This window comes from Mirounga angustirostris, unplaced genomic scaffold (genome assembly GCF_029215605.1).
Source record: "Mirounga angustirostris isolate CCGP_5_RB_7025 unplaced genomic scaffold, mMirAng1.0.hap1 SCAF_6, whole genome shotgun sequence".
In the NCBI taxonomy this organism is placed as follows: domain Eukaryota; kingdom Metazoa; phylum Chordata; class Mammalia; order Carnivora; family Phocidae; genus Mirounga; species Mirounga angustirostris.
The window spans coordinates 130,429,092-130,445,879 of record NW_026991714.1 but is presented as its reverse complement, the minus strand read 5'-3'; the positions used below and the strand labels follow the sequence as shown (position 1 = coordinate 130,445,879).

Sequence of the window (16,788 nt, the reverse complement as noted above, 5' to 3'; positions counted from 1 at the left end):
CCATCCCCCCCCCCCCCGCCCCGAACGCTGCAAACCTCCCGGGACAGTCACAGCAAGCACACTTTCTTTGTCTTTGTAGAAATTGTTCTTTATCCCCAGTGAAAGCACTAACACACTCAAATATGAGAAATCATACATGGCTGAGGAAAATGACGCCTTCTAATGAACAACACAGAGAGCATAATTTTTTTTTTTTCCAAGAGCCTTGGGAAGTCTTGTTCACAGGTGGCAGATAAATATTTTAATGCCTGTTTGCCATTTGGCAAGCTTCACATGCGCAACAATTGCTATAATCATTGCAAATGAGCTAGAGATTCGAACGGGTTTTATCAGCTGTGGGGCTGGGATGCTCCCTCTTCAGAAGCAAATCCTGCATTAACATGCCTAACGCATTTTCGTGAGCAGAACTATTCACAGACACCAACACAGAGACCATGCCCCTTAAGTCCAACTGAAGTCAAAACCGCTCAACAGCAGTGCAGGGATTTCTATCTGCCTGACTTCAGTGTCAGTAGGGTTTCTTCTTCCCTACCTTGACTATCCTGAGCAGACACAGTTTTATTAAAAAAAAAAAAAAAAAAGAGGAATATATTGGGGGTGGGGTGGAGTCATTTCTATCGGCAGACTAGTGGGAGGATGGGGGGATAGCAAATGTGCTGAAGGGAAAAGAGAGAAGATGCTTAAACAATTATTCCAAAATATAACTAGATGCGAGCAAAAGTTAAACATGGGAAGAATCCATCCAATTTCCCGTCAATAGGGACTAAATAAAATATAGCTGGCTATGCCAAAAAGGAAATTGTCTTTTACATGAGTCCTGGATATTGCTAAACAAAGCACTGTAGTTTGATCATGATGTTCAAAAACCTCTCAAATTTCATGCTCCAAGACGTCTCATGTTTTTCTTGTGGATACTTGCACATTGTGTATTACCTGTCTGATTTCTGGCTCTATGTAAAATTAATGAAGCAATTGGCCAAGGAATGTGTTCTCATATCTATTTTTTAAGTGGCAAAATGCTGTATGGCTTGACAATTCTTTGGAACCTTCCTAAGAGAAAATATTTTCAAGAAATGACTTTTCTCCATTACATGAATTGCTTCTTGAAGAAATGAGAGAAGAGGGGCGCCTGCTTAGTTCAGTCATTGGGCATCTCTTGATTTCGGCTCAGGTCATGATCTGAGGGTTGTGGGATCAAACCTGCCTAGGGATCTGCACTCAGCGGGGGGCCTGCTTCTCTTCCTCTCCCTCTGCCCCTCCCCCAGCTTGCACACACATGTTCTCTCTCTCTCTCCCTGTTCCATTCTCTCTCTCTAAAATAAATACATAAATTAAAAAAAAAAATGAGAAAAGACAGACCAGAATTACTACTATTTGAGTTACCTTAAACTGCTATTATAGGGGAAATGTTAAAAATAGTACCATATTTAAAAGGCATAAAGACTGAATATGGTTTCCTAAACTTGAAACTTAAAAATAAGCCTATTAAAAATTAAATCATGTAATGGTCACACAATGAATATTATGAGTCTGAATGGCCTATTGAGCTCTGTCCAATAGAACTTTCCACGATGATATGAATGTTCTCTAGCTGTGTTGTCCAATATGGTATCTACCAACCTTTGAGGCTAGTGAGCACTTGAAATGGTACTAGAGCAACTGAGGACTTAAAGTTTTCATTTTATTTAATTTTAAATAACTTAAATTTAAATCGCCACCCATAGCTAGGGGCTACCATACTGGACAATGCCACTCTATAACTACGTGGCAACATAAATGAATCCCGCAAACAGAATATTGAGCCAAAGAAGTTAAACACAAAAGAGTACACCCTGTATTGCATTTCTGTAAAGTACAGAAACAGACAAAACTAAACTCTGCTGAGAATTCAGAATAGAGGTGAAGTTTGGGGGAGAGAGTGACTGGGAGGGGACACAAGGGGACATCTGGGGTAGTGTTTATTGGGCTGGGTGCAGGTGACCAAGATGGGTTTAAAAGGGTTTTTTTTGTTTGTTTGTTTGTTTGTTGTTGTTGTTGTTTTTTAAAGATTTTATTTATTTATTTGAGAGAGAGAGAATGAGAGACAGAGAGCATGACAGGGAGGAGGGTCAGAGGGAGAAGCAGACTCCCCGCCGAGCAGGGAGCCCGATGCAGGACTCGATCCCGGGACTCCAGGATCATGACCTGAGCCGAAGGCAGTCGCTTAACCAACTGAGCCACCCAGGCGCCCCAAGATGGGTTTAAATGGAAAAAATTCATCAAGCTGTACACTTGTGAATCACACACTTTCCTATGTGTATATTATACATCAATAGAAGGTTCAAAAGAAATTAACCCATTGGAGCTGGGGGGAAAAACAAAACAAAAACAAAGAAGGTCATATCTACCTATGTGAACTGTTCAAAGAGCAATGTAATGCTAAGTGTTGTGTTATCCACATCTCCAGTGAAGAGAGTTTGCTGCTTTCCAAAGAAAATTCAAAGTGCTCCAAAGGCACCCTTCCTGGTTTTGCGGGGACTGCGGTGTCGCCCACACCCAGCGCACCTTCTGCTCCTTCAGCTGCTGCTCCAGCTTCTGAAGCTCCTCCTTGCTTTTCTGCACATACTGCTGGAGGGCCTTAATTTCTGTCTGCCTGGTGTCCATGTCCGTCTGAATCTGCTTGAGTTCTTTCTCTAGTTTTTCCTTCTTCCGAGACTCTCGTGAAGCTTCATTCTGACGTTGCTGGATTTCTTGCTGGAACTAGGGGCACAGAAAGGACAGGAAGGAAAGAGATGAAGCCCACGCCAGGACACGTCTCAACCATCTGAGATTCTCCCTTTCTCAAATCTTATATTTTCAGGGCAGCCACCTTGTAGTAGCCTTTCCCCTGCAGGACAGTCATCTTTGAGCCCCAATGTTTAAACTTCAAGAATATTCTGTATTGTTTTTCAGGGTCTTAACACCAAACATCCACCCAGATGGTGGGAACAAATCCACAAAGAATGGTATAAAATCCAGTTAAATATGGAAGCCCAGAATTCCACAGAAGCTAAGCATGGAAAGAATTCATCCAATTCTCTATCAATAGGATCTAAATAAAATGTCACCAGCTACCCTAAATATGAAATTATGTTTCACATGAGACCTGGGTATTACTAAACAAAGCATTCTAGTTTTATCATGATGGCCAAAGTCTATGAAAAATCTTTCTGTCATCTCATGCTCAAAGGAGTCTCATGTTTTTCTCCTGGAGATTGCACGTGTGAATCATCTAGTTGACTTCTGGATTTACATAAAAGCGTTCAAAAGGGGTCCTTACAAAGGAGAAGAGCCAAGGAAGCTACTTCTTCCACCATCCCCAAAGGCAGGGCATCTTGGCCTTTACCAGGGACACCTTCTTAGGCCAAAATTTTAAGCGGTGCCCTGTCTTAGTGACTTCTCAGACAAAGGATGTTGAGAGGAAATGCACAAAGCAAACTGCTCCTGCAAGAACAAACCAGAGAAACAAGCAACTGTGGATGCTTCGTTTGGGCACCAGGGAGTAGATCTAACAGAGGAACAAGATGGGAAGGACTTCTGGAAGGTAATGTTCTTTCATCTTGCCCTCTGTGGCAGAACAGACCTGACTGATGGCCTGCTCTGCCTCTTCTCTGCACCGCTCCGTTTCTTGCTGCTGTTCAGTGGTCTGAGCTAAGGACTCTCGTAATTTCACCACTTCAGACAAGAGCTGGTCTCGCTCCTTGGTCACTTCTTCTTTGAACTTCAGTAAATCTCGGATACTAAAAAAGAAGAACACAGGAATCAGGCTAAAAGGCCATCTGCTCAGGAGTCCTCCTTATCACCCTCTGAGCTTGTGTTCATGGGCAAGACTTCGGGTCAAGGACTAACACTATTCAGGTGTGAAAGAGAAAGATCGTTATGCCCTGACCATGGACATGGTAGCTGCTTGTGAGCTGTTAACTGAAAAGGAAGTTCCAATAATAATATACATAATATGATCCCTTTTCTTATCTTTAAATAATTATAGTGTCTGTGTATATGTGTGTGTATGTGTTTTACAGACATTTTTATAGCAGTCCAGAAAAACAGACTGAGGGGCGCCTGGGTGGCTCAGTTGGTTAAGCGACTGCCTTCGGCTCAGGTCATGATCCTGGAGTCCCGGGATCGAGTCCCGCATCGGGCTCCCTGCTCGGCAGGGAGTCTGCTTCTCCCTCTGACCCTCCTCCCTCTCATGCTCTCTGTCTCCCATTCTCTCTCTCAGATAAATAAATAAAATCTTTAAAAAAAAAAAAAAAAAGAAAAACAGACTGAAACTTGTAACTAGTTATCTCTGAAAAGTGGAAGATCAGGTTGGAAGAGTTGGAGGGATAATTTTTACTCCTTAGTTTCCATGCCTCTGCATTATTTGAATTTGTTACAGTAAGACTACACTGCTGTTGTCAACTCTTGTAATTAACCCTAAGGAGACGTTAATTTAAGACATTATTTGGTTAATATATCCAGTGGAGGGCTATGATCACAGCCATAAAGTCAAAATGAGGCACACTTAAGCAAATACTACACATCACCGGTTTTCTATCCAGTCACCCAGAGATTAGTTTCTCCCAAAGGGATGCAACCCAAATGAAATGTTCCCAAGAACAAAATTTGGAAAATCATTCATATGCCAGTTTTTAGAGAGTATGTGATAATATCTGTTGATTTGAATTGTAAACCAGTTACTTCCACATCTCAGAAACCATTATGTATGATTTGGTATGACTTTCCACAGAATTAGTGTTTTGAAAGTAGAAAGACGATGTCTGATCTGACCTGTGCTGCAGAATTGAGGTCTAGAGCAAGGCCGCTACGTGAGAGCCAAGAAAGCAGAGAACTTGCACTTGAAGCACTTGCCACTGACAGTCATCAAACAACTGTTGGAAGCACAGTAATCTGACAATATTTATTTACCAATAACTTTGCTAGAACATAACTGCTTAATAAGGAAACTTCAAGACCACATTCAGCTTCTTCTCCAGAAACAAACCCTTGAATTCTAAGGTTACTATGAAGACAGCTACACCTAAGTGCATTCTTGAAGATGAAATTCTGGCCTGGATAGTGTCTTCAGTTCTCTTCCTCACCGTGTTCCAATTGTCTTTAATGCTCCCCCTAACTGGGGTGCTGGGGTGTCTCAGTCAGTTAAGCTTCTCACTTTGGCTCAGATCATGATCTTGGGGTCCTGGGATCGAGCCCTGCATCAGGCTCCACACTCTGTGGGGACTCTGCTTCCTCCTCTGCCTCTCCTTCTGCCCCTCTCTCCACTTGTGCCCACTCTCTGTCTCTCTCTGTCTCTCTCAAATAAATAAATAAAAATCTTTCAAAAAAATACTCCCCCTAACTGATCAGTTCCCTCACATTGCTCTTCAGTAGTTGCTGTGATGATGCTTGACTTTGACTTTTTTAATGAGAAAATAGAGCTCGTTATTATGGACACTGCATGTGCCTGGCTAGCTCAGTCGGTAGAGCATGAGACTCTTATTATGGACACTGCATCTTCTGTTAGTTTTCCTTTTCTCTCCCCCAATGCCTGCACTTAGAACCATCTCTCAACGTTGGATAAAATGCACCTAGAAAGTATGAGAAACCTAGACACCAGTCAGATATGCTTAAAAATGGCTAACGAAGCGTGTGTGCTCATTCCTGACTCATTAATTAATGCAAGGTTTTGCATGCCCTGCACAGGGCTAGACTTCTAAAGGGAAAGTAAAGGTGTCTTCCTTCGAGGAGTTCACAGCCTAATGAGTAGCGAAGCATATCAACAAATAATTTCAATACAATGTGATCAGTGCCATACTTGAGATAGATGTTGTTTGGGTTCTATGGAAACAGAGAACACAGTGATTCTCATGCTTACATATTGGTTCTATGGGTGGGAAGGAGGTTGAAACAGAGATGCTGAGAGTGATGCAATTAAGATGGTGTTTGAGATAGGTCTCGAATGGTCCATAGTTGTTTACTGTGTGGCAAAAGGAAGCAAAAACATTCTTGGCATAGAAAACAGCATGTTCAAAGGTGTGGAGGCATAAGCAAGCATGGTGCTTCTGGACATGAATCTAGTGAGGTTGACAGGCAGATCTATGCAGGACCCTGAAAGACATGTTCAAGACTAGGCTGCATCCTTTGGGAATGGGAAGCTATTGAAGGTGTTTGGAACATGTACTGGAGATAGAAGCACACAGGTACATGTTTCAGAAGCCTAAATCTGATATATGGAAGATAGTGCAGAGGGGAGATGTCTCCTTGAAGGCAGGGAGACCAGTGAGATGTCCATCACCAAATCCAGCAGAAAATGTGGGGCCCAAAGCAAAGCACTAGTACTGCTGATAGGGAGCAGGGAAAGACAGAAGTGAGGCTTAAAAGAGAGAATCAACAAGATGAAGCTTTAAGGCAGCAATGTCCGCAATAGCCAAACTATAGAAAGAGCCTAGATGTCCATCAACAGATGAATGGATAAAGAAGATGTGGTGTATATATATGTGTATATATACACATATACGCAATGGAATATTATGCAGCCATCAGAAGGAATGAGATCTTGCCATTTGCAACGACATGGATGGAACTAGAGGGTATTATGCTAAACAAAATAAGTCAATCAGAGAAAGACAATTATCATACGATCTCACTGATATGTGGAATTTGAGAAACAAGACAGAGGATCATAGGGGAAGGGAGGGAAAAATGAAGCAAGATGAAACCAGACAGGGAGACAAACCATAAAAGACTCTTAATCTCAGGAAACAAACTGAGGGTTGCTGGAACAGAGGGGTGTGGGAGGGAAGGGGTGGCTGGGTGATGGACATTGGGGAGGGTATGTGCTATTGTGAGTGCTGTGAATTGTGTAAGACTGATGAATCACAGACCTGTACCCCTGAAACAAGTAATATATTATATGTTAATTTAAAAAAAAAAGATGAAGCTTTAAGGGATAAAGGCCTAGAACCTGTTTAATGGCCTAGAACCTGAGAAGTAGGAAGGATGGTGATGGGACTAATCATGGGAGTTGGGGGGGTTGGAGAAGAAGCTGGAAATCAGAGCAAAAAAGCAGCCAGTTCCATTCCTCACAAGTTTGAAAGAAAGAAGCCTAAAATATTTACTCATTTTGAAATTGTAGTACATATTTCTGCAGAGCCAGAAGTTTAATATAACCACAAATTAGGAGTTCTTGGGTATGGAGAAAGGGAGCATTAAAAACAAAAAATAGCAATAGATGGAAAACAATCTCCAGGAAATCACCACAGAAGGAGACTCTCGTATCACAAAGAACATTCCAGGTGACGCTGCAAGCCCCAGGTCATCTGCCCAAGAAGGGGGCCTCTACAAAAGCAAGTTCAACATCCATCAAGAAGTCATGACCTAGGGGCGCCTGGGTGGCTCAGTCGTTAAGTGTCTGCCTTTGGCTCAGGTCATGATCCCAGGGTCCTGGGATCGAGTCCCGCATCGGGCTCCCTGCTCAGCGGGAAGCCTGCTTTCCCCTCTCCCATTCCCCCTGCTTGTGTTCCCTCTCTCGCTGTGTCTCTCTGTCAAATAAATAAAATCTTTAAAAAAAAAAAAAAGTCATGACCTACTTGCTATCCTGGTCCATGGACAGTCCAGACCCCTGCTCCACTAGTTTGGTTAGGTTCACTATTTCCTCTTTCAGGGCAAGGATCGTCTCCTTTGCCTTCTGCTCTTTGTCATAGGCTGAGTCCACCATCTTCCAGGCCTTTTCGATTTCCTATATGGGCCACGGGACATCAGTGAGAAAAACCAAACTAGGATCCAGATGCAAGATAAACTGAGCAAATAGAATAATAAAACAACTCCAATATAGTAGTCATTTATGGGGAAAGAAGGTTACATATTATACATTATGCATTCCGTTTATATTGACTTACTGAATTGCTCAACATGAGCTAGTGGATCCTGAACAGCAGCTTTAGGGAGTTCCTGGCTCACATCCTGCAAGGGCTGCTGTAACTAGGGGGATATTTCTGATGTTGAGATAGGTTTACAAAATTAAAATTAAATTTAAATTTAAATTTAAAAGGAAAGTTTATGTGCTTTCCAAGCCAGATATTTTGGGAGGAAAAAAAAAAAAAAAGATCAGGAGTGGCCTTGGATCCAAGCCCTGAATGTGAAGGTCCTCATAGATTCCAAATTAAAAATAAAAATCTGTTTTGTCCTCAGGTCCCAAGTAAGTGGTCCTGGATGGCGATGTTGGCTTTAGAACAATTCAGAGCAAGGTGGTCTTCCCTGTCATGTAATTGCACACAACAGCCTTGGTCATTCCCATTCCAGAAACCCACGCCCAGGCCTTTGGGGAGGGGGAAAACAAAGTCCCTCGCTGGGAGTGGAAACAACTCAAGCATTTTGGGCTTTCTTGCTGTTATGAAATGCAATCTGGAATATTAACATAACTACTTAGAAGGGAATTACAGCGTTCAGATAAGCGAACATAGCATAGTAAGTGTTGCAACAGCCTTGAGTTTTCTTGCAAAGTTTTCTTGCAAAATTTTGTGCAGTAGAATGTGAGTCCTTTCTATAGGTAAGAACCTATAAACTCAAGGTGACAATACTCCACTTTCCTGTTGACAAGGCATAAAATGAGTGGAAGAGAGGATTTCCATAAATTCATGCCCACTCTTACATTAGAGAGAGAGAGGGGAGTCTTGGGTAACTTCACATAATTTAGTGATTCAAAACAATTATGGGGTATTTTTTTTTTTTGTAGCAACCATATGTACTATTTTCAGCAAAACAAATGAAGGATATTTAAGTGAAAACGTGATTATATGAAGCTTTGTCCCAATCAATCACCAATTATATTTTAATCTGTTCGCGACTTCCATTTCCAGTTTTTTAATTTACAATAAAAATGGTTTCTTTCTCATCATAAGAAGAATTAAAGCCTTCTTTTATTGGTTTTTCGGCAAAAAGAAGAAAATGACGACGGAGAGAAAATGGCACTTTAAAAAAGGTCATTTCTAAGAAAACAGATGTCATAACTTGCACTGGTCTTGGAAATTCATTTAAATTGGGTGATGTTTTATTGTATGATATGAAGGGACTTATCTAAAAATGTTCATGAGTTATTTCTCATCACTAGGGTTTTAATTATAAATTAAAATCTCTTTACCTTTTATCACCCTGAGGTCAACAAGTAACATTTACATTTTACCCTCAAAATAATGCAACACACTTGAGAGTGAAAAAATAAAGGGTAAAACGGAGCCATACTTTCTCAATATCCCCCAGACTGAATCCCTGGTCTCCCATTATGAGGAACTGGGAGGATTAAGGAGGAAGGAAGATCATGAAAATTACTATCCAGGAATTCTCAAGGTAATTTCCCCCAAAGCAGTGGGAAGAGCAAAAACATGAAAACATCCTTTTAAAAAAATCCTTAACAAGCTATCATCATGAGATATCTAATTACTCATCTTGTATCAAACAAGACATACTGAGGTCCCTAATATTACACTTACTTACCTCTAATTCTTTTTGCTAACCCAGTATTTCTTAGAAACCCAAGCCAGTAAGGTTCTACATTATTTTCTGCATAGTGAAATTCACCCAGGTTAATTATTTCCTTTGAAAATGAACATTATTCCCTAGGCTTAATGAATATATAAATCATGTAAATTTTTACTTAATAACTCATTTACTACCAGCCTAGAGCTGCCAATATAAGGCAAGAAAGACGTTTTAAATATAGGATGCGTTTATGGCCCCTCTGCCTCGGTTTGTTTCTACAAGATCACCGACCTTCTTCAGGGATGCAATGGTGGTCTGATCATCCTGGGAGAGCTTCAGGGCAGTGGCGACCTTCGCGGAATTAACCACAATCTCTGCATTTAGCTCTCTGCATTTGGCCATCAGACGCTTTTCATTGTCGTAAGACTTTTTCATGACAGCATGAAGCTTCTCATATTCTATTCTAAATTTCTCCAGACTTTTGTCCCCTGAAAGTTCATTGAGAACCTCCTGAAAATCCCTTTCCATTTCTTCAAATGCAGTTTCTTCCAGCGCTGGTTTGTCACTCTTTTCCTGTACAAAAGATCAGGAAGGGGAATGAGTATTGCAATGTGTATACCATTCCTATTCAGGGATTGCTGTTATTAGCTATAAAGACCTTCACCAACCCAAAATAAAAGGCCACTGACAAGACTATATGATGGAAAGACATCTTGTTCATCCTCTGATGCACGTATATATGTATACATGTGTCTTAGGGTAATAATATTTATAATATAATGATAATATATTATATCTATATAATAATAATATTTCCTACCACATGGTGTCAAAGAGCAGATTAAATAGGATCATTCATGTTAAACACTTGGCCACGTGCCTGGCAAACAGGAGGCACCCAATAAATTTTTATAGCTCTTATGATTATGCCAAGCCCTGATTTGTCTTCACTTCATTCTGCTTCTTACTGCCCCAGGGAATGCAGAGATAAGCCATCTCATGGTCAGTTATAAGGAGATTTTGGTGTCGATACCATGAAATCACACATACTCACAATGAACCCCATCTGAAATATGGAATAGTCTCCTAAAAGATATTCCATCTTTTTTATCTCCTAAAATAAATAGGTGAGGTCACCTCCACAAGTATATTGAGATACCCCTTGTGCCATGCTCACAGGCCTTCTCCAGATTCGCTTCCTATGCTCAGCTAGACAACAAATTATTTTTTTTAAAAACCCCAGACATACAAACGTAATTCAAACATATGACTTAGAGGAGAACCCGGGACTCGGTTATACAAGAATTCTCATTTCTTTAGTGTTAAGGGTTGAATCTGTACCCCAGAAAGGTATGTAGAAGTTCTACCCCCAGTACTGTAAATGTGACTTTGTTTGGAAGTAGAGTCATTATATACATATATCTAATCAGCTAACTTGAGGTCATACTGGAGTAGGATGGGCCCTAAGCCAATAGGACTGCTGTCCTTATAAAAAGAGGGAAAAGTGTAACTGTGTAGTGATGGATGTCTAAATTTATTGTGGTAATCATTTTGCAATACACACACACATATATGTGTGTGTATATAACAAATCATTATGTTGTACACCTAAAACTAATACAATGTCACATGTCAATTATATCTCAATTAAAAAAAAAAGTAGAGGGGAGGGATTTGGACAGAGACACAAACACAGGAAAACACCATGCAAAGACAGACACAGGGATTAGACTGAGGCAGCTGTAAGCCAAGGAAAGCTAAGGATGGCTGGCTACGGTCAGAAGCCAGGAGGAGGCAAGGAAGGGTTTTTACTTAGAGTCTCAGAGGAAGCAGGGTCCTGTCAACACTCTGATTGCAGACTTTTAGTCTCCAGAATTGAGAGATGATAAATCTCAACCGTTTAAAGCCACCCGGTTTACAGCACTCTGTTATGGCTTGCCTAGCAGACTAATACACCTTCTTCTTGTTGGACACAGCACAATAATAACAAAGAATGGGGATGGTTAATATACTCATGTATTTATTCAGCAAATGTTTATTGAACATTTGCTATGTGTAAGTTCGCATGAGGGAGCCTGCGGGAGGCAGTAAGGTAAGGAATAAACAGCCCTCCCACAGGGAATTTCGACATTAATAGCTGATGGGGTATGTTTTCCAATAATGAAAGTAAGGAATTTGATACCTGCCATAAAATGGATTCAAAATTCTACAAGAGACCTATAGGAAAATGGAAACTACTCCCAGCAGCAAGAATGAAAGCAAATTTCCTAAAGGAGGTGGTATTTGAGCAGGCCCAGAAGGGAAAGCGAAACGTTCACGGGTGAATATGGAGAGAAAAGGTATGCCTGGCCCACTGCAAAGCTTGAACAAATGCTCAGGGCCCAGCAGTATCCAGGATTTGAGATTGGTTAAGAAGCTCACGTTGGCTAAAGTGTAAGGAGTATGACAGGGAGAAGAAAAGAGAAGACTAGATAGGGAGTTAAGGACAGACTAGAGGCCTTGAGTGGAATTCTAAGGGCTATGGAGTGGATTAATCTGTAGGCCACACAGACCCACTCAAGACTTTGGAACTGATAAGGTTTGAAAGGCCTTATTTATGTATGCAACATTATGCTTTGGTACTCTACCCTAAAAAGAGCTTCAACATCAACACTCTATCGCTAATCAAAGAAATCAACTGAGATGATTTCTCTAATCCCCCAAAGAAAGTAAAATTTAAATACACCCTGCAGATTTAGGGTAAGCAATCTTGTTTACCTTCCCCCTTGACGAGCCCATCTTGCCCAATATAGAGAAAGTCTACATATTTTGGGTTTTCAAAAACACTTGTACTGCTCATTTCCAAAGATGACACCCAAGCAAAAGAATCCACATCTTAAAATAGATGTGGGGTAACAAGCATATCTATGACATTTTGCATAACAACATTACTGCTAATGTTAAACTCAACAGAGGTTTTCTTCCCGACTAAAAGCAGCTTATTGCCAACATCACAATACAGCAATTCCACAAAGGAGAGAAAAATCTTATTAAGAAAATATGGTGCTTCTGCTGCCCTGTGTTTTCCCCTTGTTGATGCTAAACATCAGCACATACCAAAATGTATCATGGCAATGTTCTCAATTCCATCCCTGTAAATGGTATTAATGTCAACACTTGATCACTAGCCTAATGATTTGTTTGCTGACTAGGTTTTCCCTGTACACCTGGCACTTAGCACAGGAATGGAAAAATATCAAAGAAAGCAAAGTTTTTAAAAAGTACTTTTATGAACAGATTTGTTCACATTGTCATTTTAAAAATATATCGCTACTAAAAGCACAGCAAAAATAGTCTCTGAGCTGTGACCAGTAACCAGTTGGTGTCTACACTCTCAGAGCATATAATGGTATCTGTTTTGGAAGCACCATTTTAACATGAACCAGTCAGAAAAGAACTGTGATGTTCCTTCATTCAATACCTATCTTTTGAGGGTTTACTATCTGCCAGGCACTGTTCTAGGTGCTGGGAATACCAATCAGCGGGAAAATGACAAGGAAAAAGGACAGGAGAGCTGCAGTGATAAATGAGGCCAGAGTGTTAATGGAGACTTGTGAAAGCAGAGGTAAGGAAAACCTGGCTGACATCGAGCGAGAAGAAAAATAGAAAAAGGGAAGAAATGAGAGGAGATCATGAAGGGGAAGGGAGACCAGGAAATAATTTGTTCATGGTGTTGGTATCTGGGGCTTATGTGTGGAGAACAAAGAAGAATGAAATGAACCAAGATGACCAGCGAGGGAGAAAAGGAGGGAATGCTCAAAAGCAAATAAAGGGACAAATAAAGGAGAGCTAGAAGGCACAGGAGGAGGAGATGGGGAGGAAAGGGACATGAACAAGTGAGGGTCACGGGGTGAGTATGGTGGACACCACTGTGTGGATGTGAGAGGGACATGAGAGTGAGGAGCCCAGGAGTGAAGAAGAGGAGGGTGGGAAGGGGATTGTATGCTAAGGGAAGGAGGGAGCTTTGCCCACAGGAAGATGGAGCTTATAAGGGGAGACTAGATGTGGAGGAGGAGATGGAATGATGAGGGATGTGAATGGTGTAGAGGAGGTAGAAGGAAGTAGAATAGAATGGGAGGGTGATGGTGATGAGAGAAGCGGGGATGAGGCTGGTTTCGTGGGCACACAAACTGCGAGGATGCACAGGGCCCCTTGCTCAATAAGCCCCACCCTTGGTTTAACAATTTGAAATTCTTAACAATTTGTTAACAAGGGGCTCTGCATTTTCATTTTTCATTGAGTCCCACCAATTATGTAACGGACCCTGGTTGGGACTGACCCTGTGACAGGTGACAGGTGAGATGAGGGAGGACTCTGATGGGGTGATGGAGGAATAGGGTAGGACCATGGTGAATGGGGACTGTGACCAGCAAGTGATGACAGGGACTCGAGATAGTCCAAATTACAAATGAGGGTGCTAATGGACAAAGGGTCAATAAAGGGCTGCCGAAATGACCCCTCATCAGTGAGGCTAAAGATGGGGTATACTGCAAAGTGCAGGGAGTGAATGACGCTACAAGATTTTAACACAGTGATCAATGACGACACAGGGCATTGGTGATGGGTGAAGAGCTTAATGGAGACGTGTCACAGCAGGTGATCAGATGGTAGGGAATAGTGGTGTGACAGGTGGACAAGGATCAGTGAATAAGGGTGACAGTGGGTATCTATGAAGCCTTCCTCCAGGTCCCCCCAGTCAGTGTGTATCTCTCCTGTGGTATCACCTTATGGCTCAAAATCTAGGTGTGGGTGCCTGTCATGTGCGAGTCTGGAAACTCATGAATTTCATACTATGTTTAACACAGCGCCAATTTTAAGACTGGGGGCGGGGTGTGTCTACCCAATTGAAGGAGAGACAGGAGGTAAAGGGGCCAGAACCATGGAGACAGGGGGATGGGGTGAGGCTGTGGGTGGGGATAAGATGTTGATGGCGGGAATGTCGGAATCAGTGGACGCAACAGGGGATAAGTCGACAGTAGGAGAGGGACGATGGGGAGGAGTTGAGCGAGAAACGACAGAGAGAGGGGCACTGACTCCTGACCTCGGCCATCCTGACGCTCTCTGGGGGTGGCCTCAGAGGCTGCTGTGGTGATCGCGGAACCTGGGCCCGAGTCTGAGGAAGGGGCTGTGCACTTCCCCCAGCGTCTAAAAGGGCGCCACGTTATTTGTATCCAGCGCAGGGGGCGGGCAGAAACCCAGTGCTCGGCGCGTCCTCCCGTCGCCTGGCAACCGCCGCGCCCTCTGGGGAAACTGGGGGAAGACCGAAAGGGGCGGGGCCTCTGGGGCCGGCGCTTGGGCAGTGTCCCTTAGAGGCATATGCAAATATCCCTGAATGGGGCGGGACCAAGGAGGCGAAGGGGCGGGGCCTCTGAGAGGCCAGGCGGAATCCCAAGGTGTGCGAGAGGTGCGGGGGAGAGAGGGCGGTGGGGCAGAGCCTGGAGGCCGGTAGGGCCTGCGGAGGACTAACGCTTAGATGGAAATGTGGATCAAAGGCTTCTAGAAGGACTGGCAGCCACCCTTTGCTCTCCGTGACGAAGATTCGGTGGCGGGAACAAGAAATAATCTCAGTTCGAGTCAAGTCAACTCTAATGAAGCAGCTACTGTGTGCAAGACACGGAGGGGAAAGTAAGGTAGAGAAAACACAGACCCTGCTGTCAAAGGGTTTAGTCACCAGTGGTGAGAAAAATAGGGTGCAGCGCTCGAAGCACCCTAGGAAAACGGATGTGGAGCCACATTGTGAAAAGCTACCTTTCAACTGGGGCTCCTTTCTCAAGACTGCTTCTTCTCCCTCTCCTCCACCATCCCCTTTAGCCTTCAGATACAGAGAGTTGGAGTAAACAACTTGGTTCATGAAATGTGCAAGACCCCTCTCTTGTTTTATCTTTTCCCTTTATCCGCATCCTTACTCCCATCTCTCCTCAGTCCCATAGCTATTCAGGCTACTGTGCATGGATATGTATTTTTGAAAAGTGTACACACTTTTATTAGTGTATTTTCTAAATGTTTGATAATGATATTGGACTTAGGGATCATCTTATTTTCTACTTTTTTTCACTCCATATTCTTTTTCTGGATCTGTCCTTTTGCAGTTGGTATTGCAATCCTAGTTCATCACTTCTGATTGCTGCATAGCATTCCATATTGGACATCCACACATGTGACTTCCATTCCCCAAATGGACACCAAGGCTACCTCCACCTCTCCCAATACCACGAACAATGCAGCGATAATAATCATCCTTGCGCCTGGTCTTTTATGGACCTATGTGCAACTCCTAGGAAATATATGCCTACGAATGAGACTGATAAAGTTACAGGGGATGCACAGGGCCATTGCACTGGGTTATGCAATTTGTCCTGTATAAAGACATCCAGCCATGGGGCGTGTGAGGTTAGAACACAGTCCCTACTCTTTCCTATGTCATGTGCCCTGCTGAAGGAAGATGTGCCCTTTTCTTCCCATAAAAGCTCTATCAAGTAATGAACTTAGAAGGTTACAACCATCCAGAGGGTATGCCTTTTTCAAATTCATCTGCCTCGTGGTGGAAACTATTCTCCAATGGCACAAAGGTGCCTAGTCGCCCAGAAAAAGCCCTGGGCTTGCATCACCAAGTACTGCTGGATTGCACCCCAGAATTACTGCCCTATACTATGCCCCACTGCATAGCCTTGTCCCCCACTCCCAGCCTGCCAGCACATGGTAGTTTGTTTATTCATAAACACTCACATAGTGTTTACTAAGTGTCAGATACTGTTCTAAGTGCCTTGCAAAACCTGACTCATCTAATTAGCCAATTTGATAAATTCCGTCAATTATCATGAAAGTGGTGTCAATATATTTTTGTTTTACTTTGCATCTCTCTCACTACTAGTGAAATTGAACATTTCTTCATACATCTATAAGCCACTTGGGTTCCCCTTCTGTGAAGTGTCTATTTATAGCCTTTGTCTATTTTTCAATTGCTCTTTTTCTTTTTGATTTGATTTGCAAGAGGTCTTTGTAAAGTCTGGACATTAATCTGCTTTCAAAGACTGGAAACTTTGCTTGTAATGTCCTTTGTAAGACCATAATCCTTCATTTTGTAGTCCTTCATCTTTTTTTTTTTTTTAATGCTCTTTCAGATGATTTAGCAAGTCTTTCTCAACTCTCCCCAAGGTCATAAAGGTATTCTCTGTCATTTTCTTCCATTAGTTTCACAGTTTTATTTTTTAGCATTCAGTTCTTGAGTCCATTTGGAGTTCACTTTTGCATACGGTGTGAGATAAGGATCCA

At 42.3% G+C, this 16,788-nt stretch overlaps 1 protein-coding gene across 1 annotated transcript in view; it reads right to left on the bottom strand.

The window, feature by feature from the left end:
• Positions 1 to 10,020, bottom strand: part of CFAP58 (cilia and flagella associated protein 58) — an 84,410-nt gene extending 74,390 nt beyond the window's left edge. Inside the window, exons 1-4 of the mRNA XM_045879212.2 lie at positions 9,769 to 10,020; positions 7,590 to 7,738; positions 3,602 to 3,758; positions 2,545 to 2,739 (exon numbers count right to left, since the gene is read on the bottom strand). Coding sequence (XP_045735168.2) covers positions 2,545 to 2,739; positions 3,602 to 3,758; positions 7,590 to 7,738; positions 9,769 to 10,005 — 738 coding nt within the window. The 5' untranslated portion in view covers positions 10,006 to 10,020. The remainder of the gene's footprint in view (positions 1 to 2,544; positions 2,740 to 3,601; positions 3,759 to 7,589; positions 7,739 to 9,768) is intronic.
• Positions 10,021 to 16,788: the final 6,768 nt, after the last annotated feature.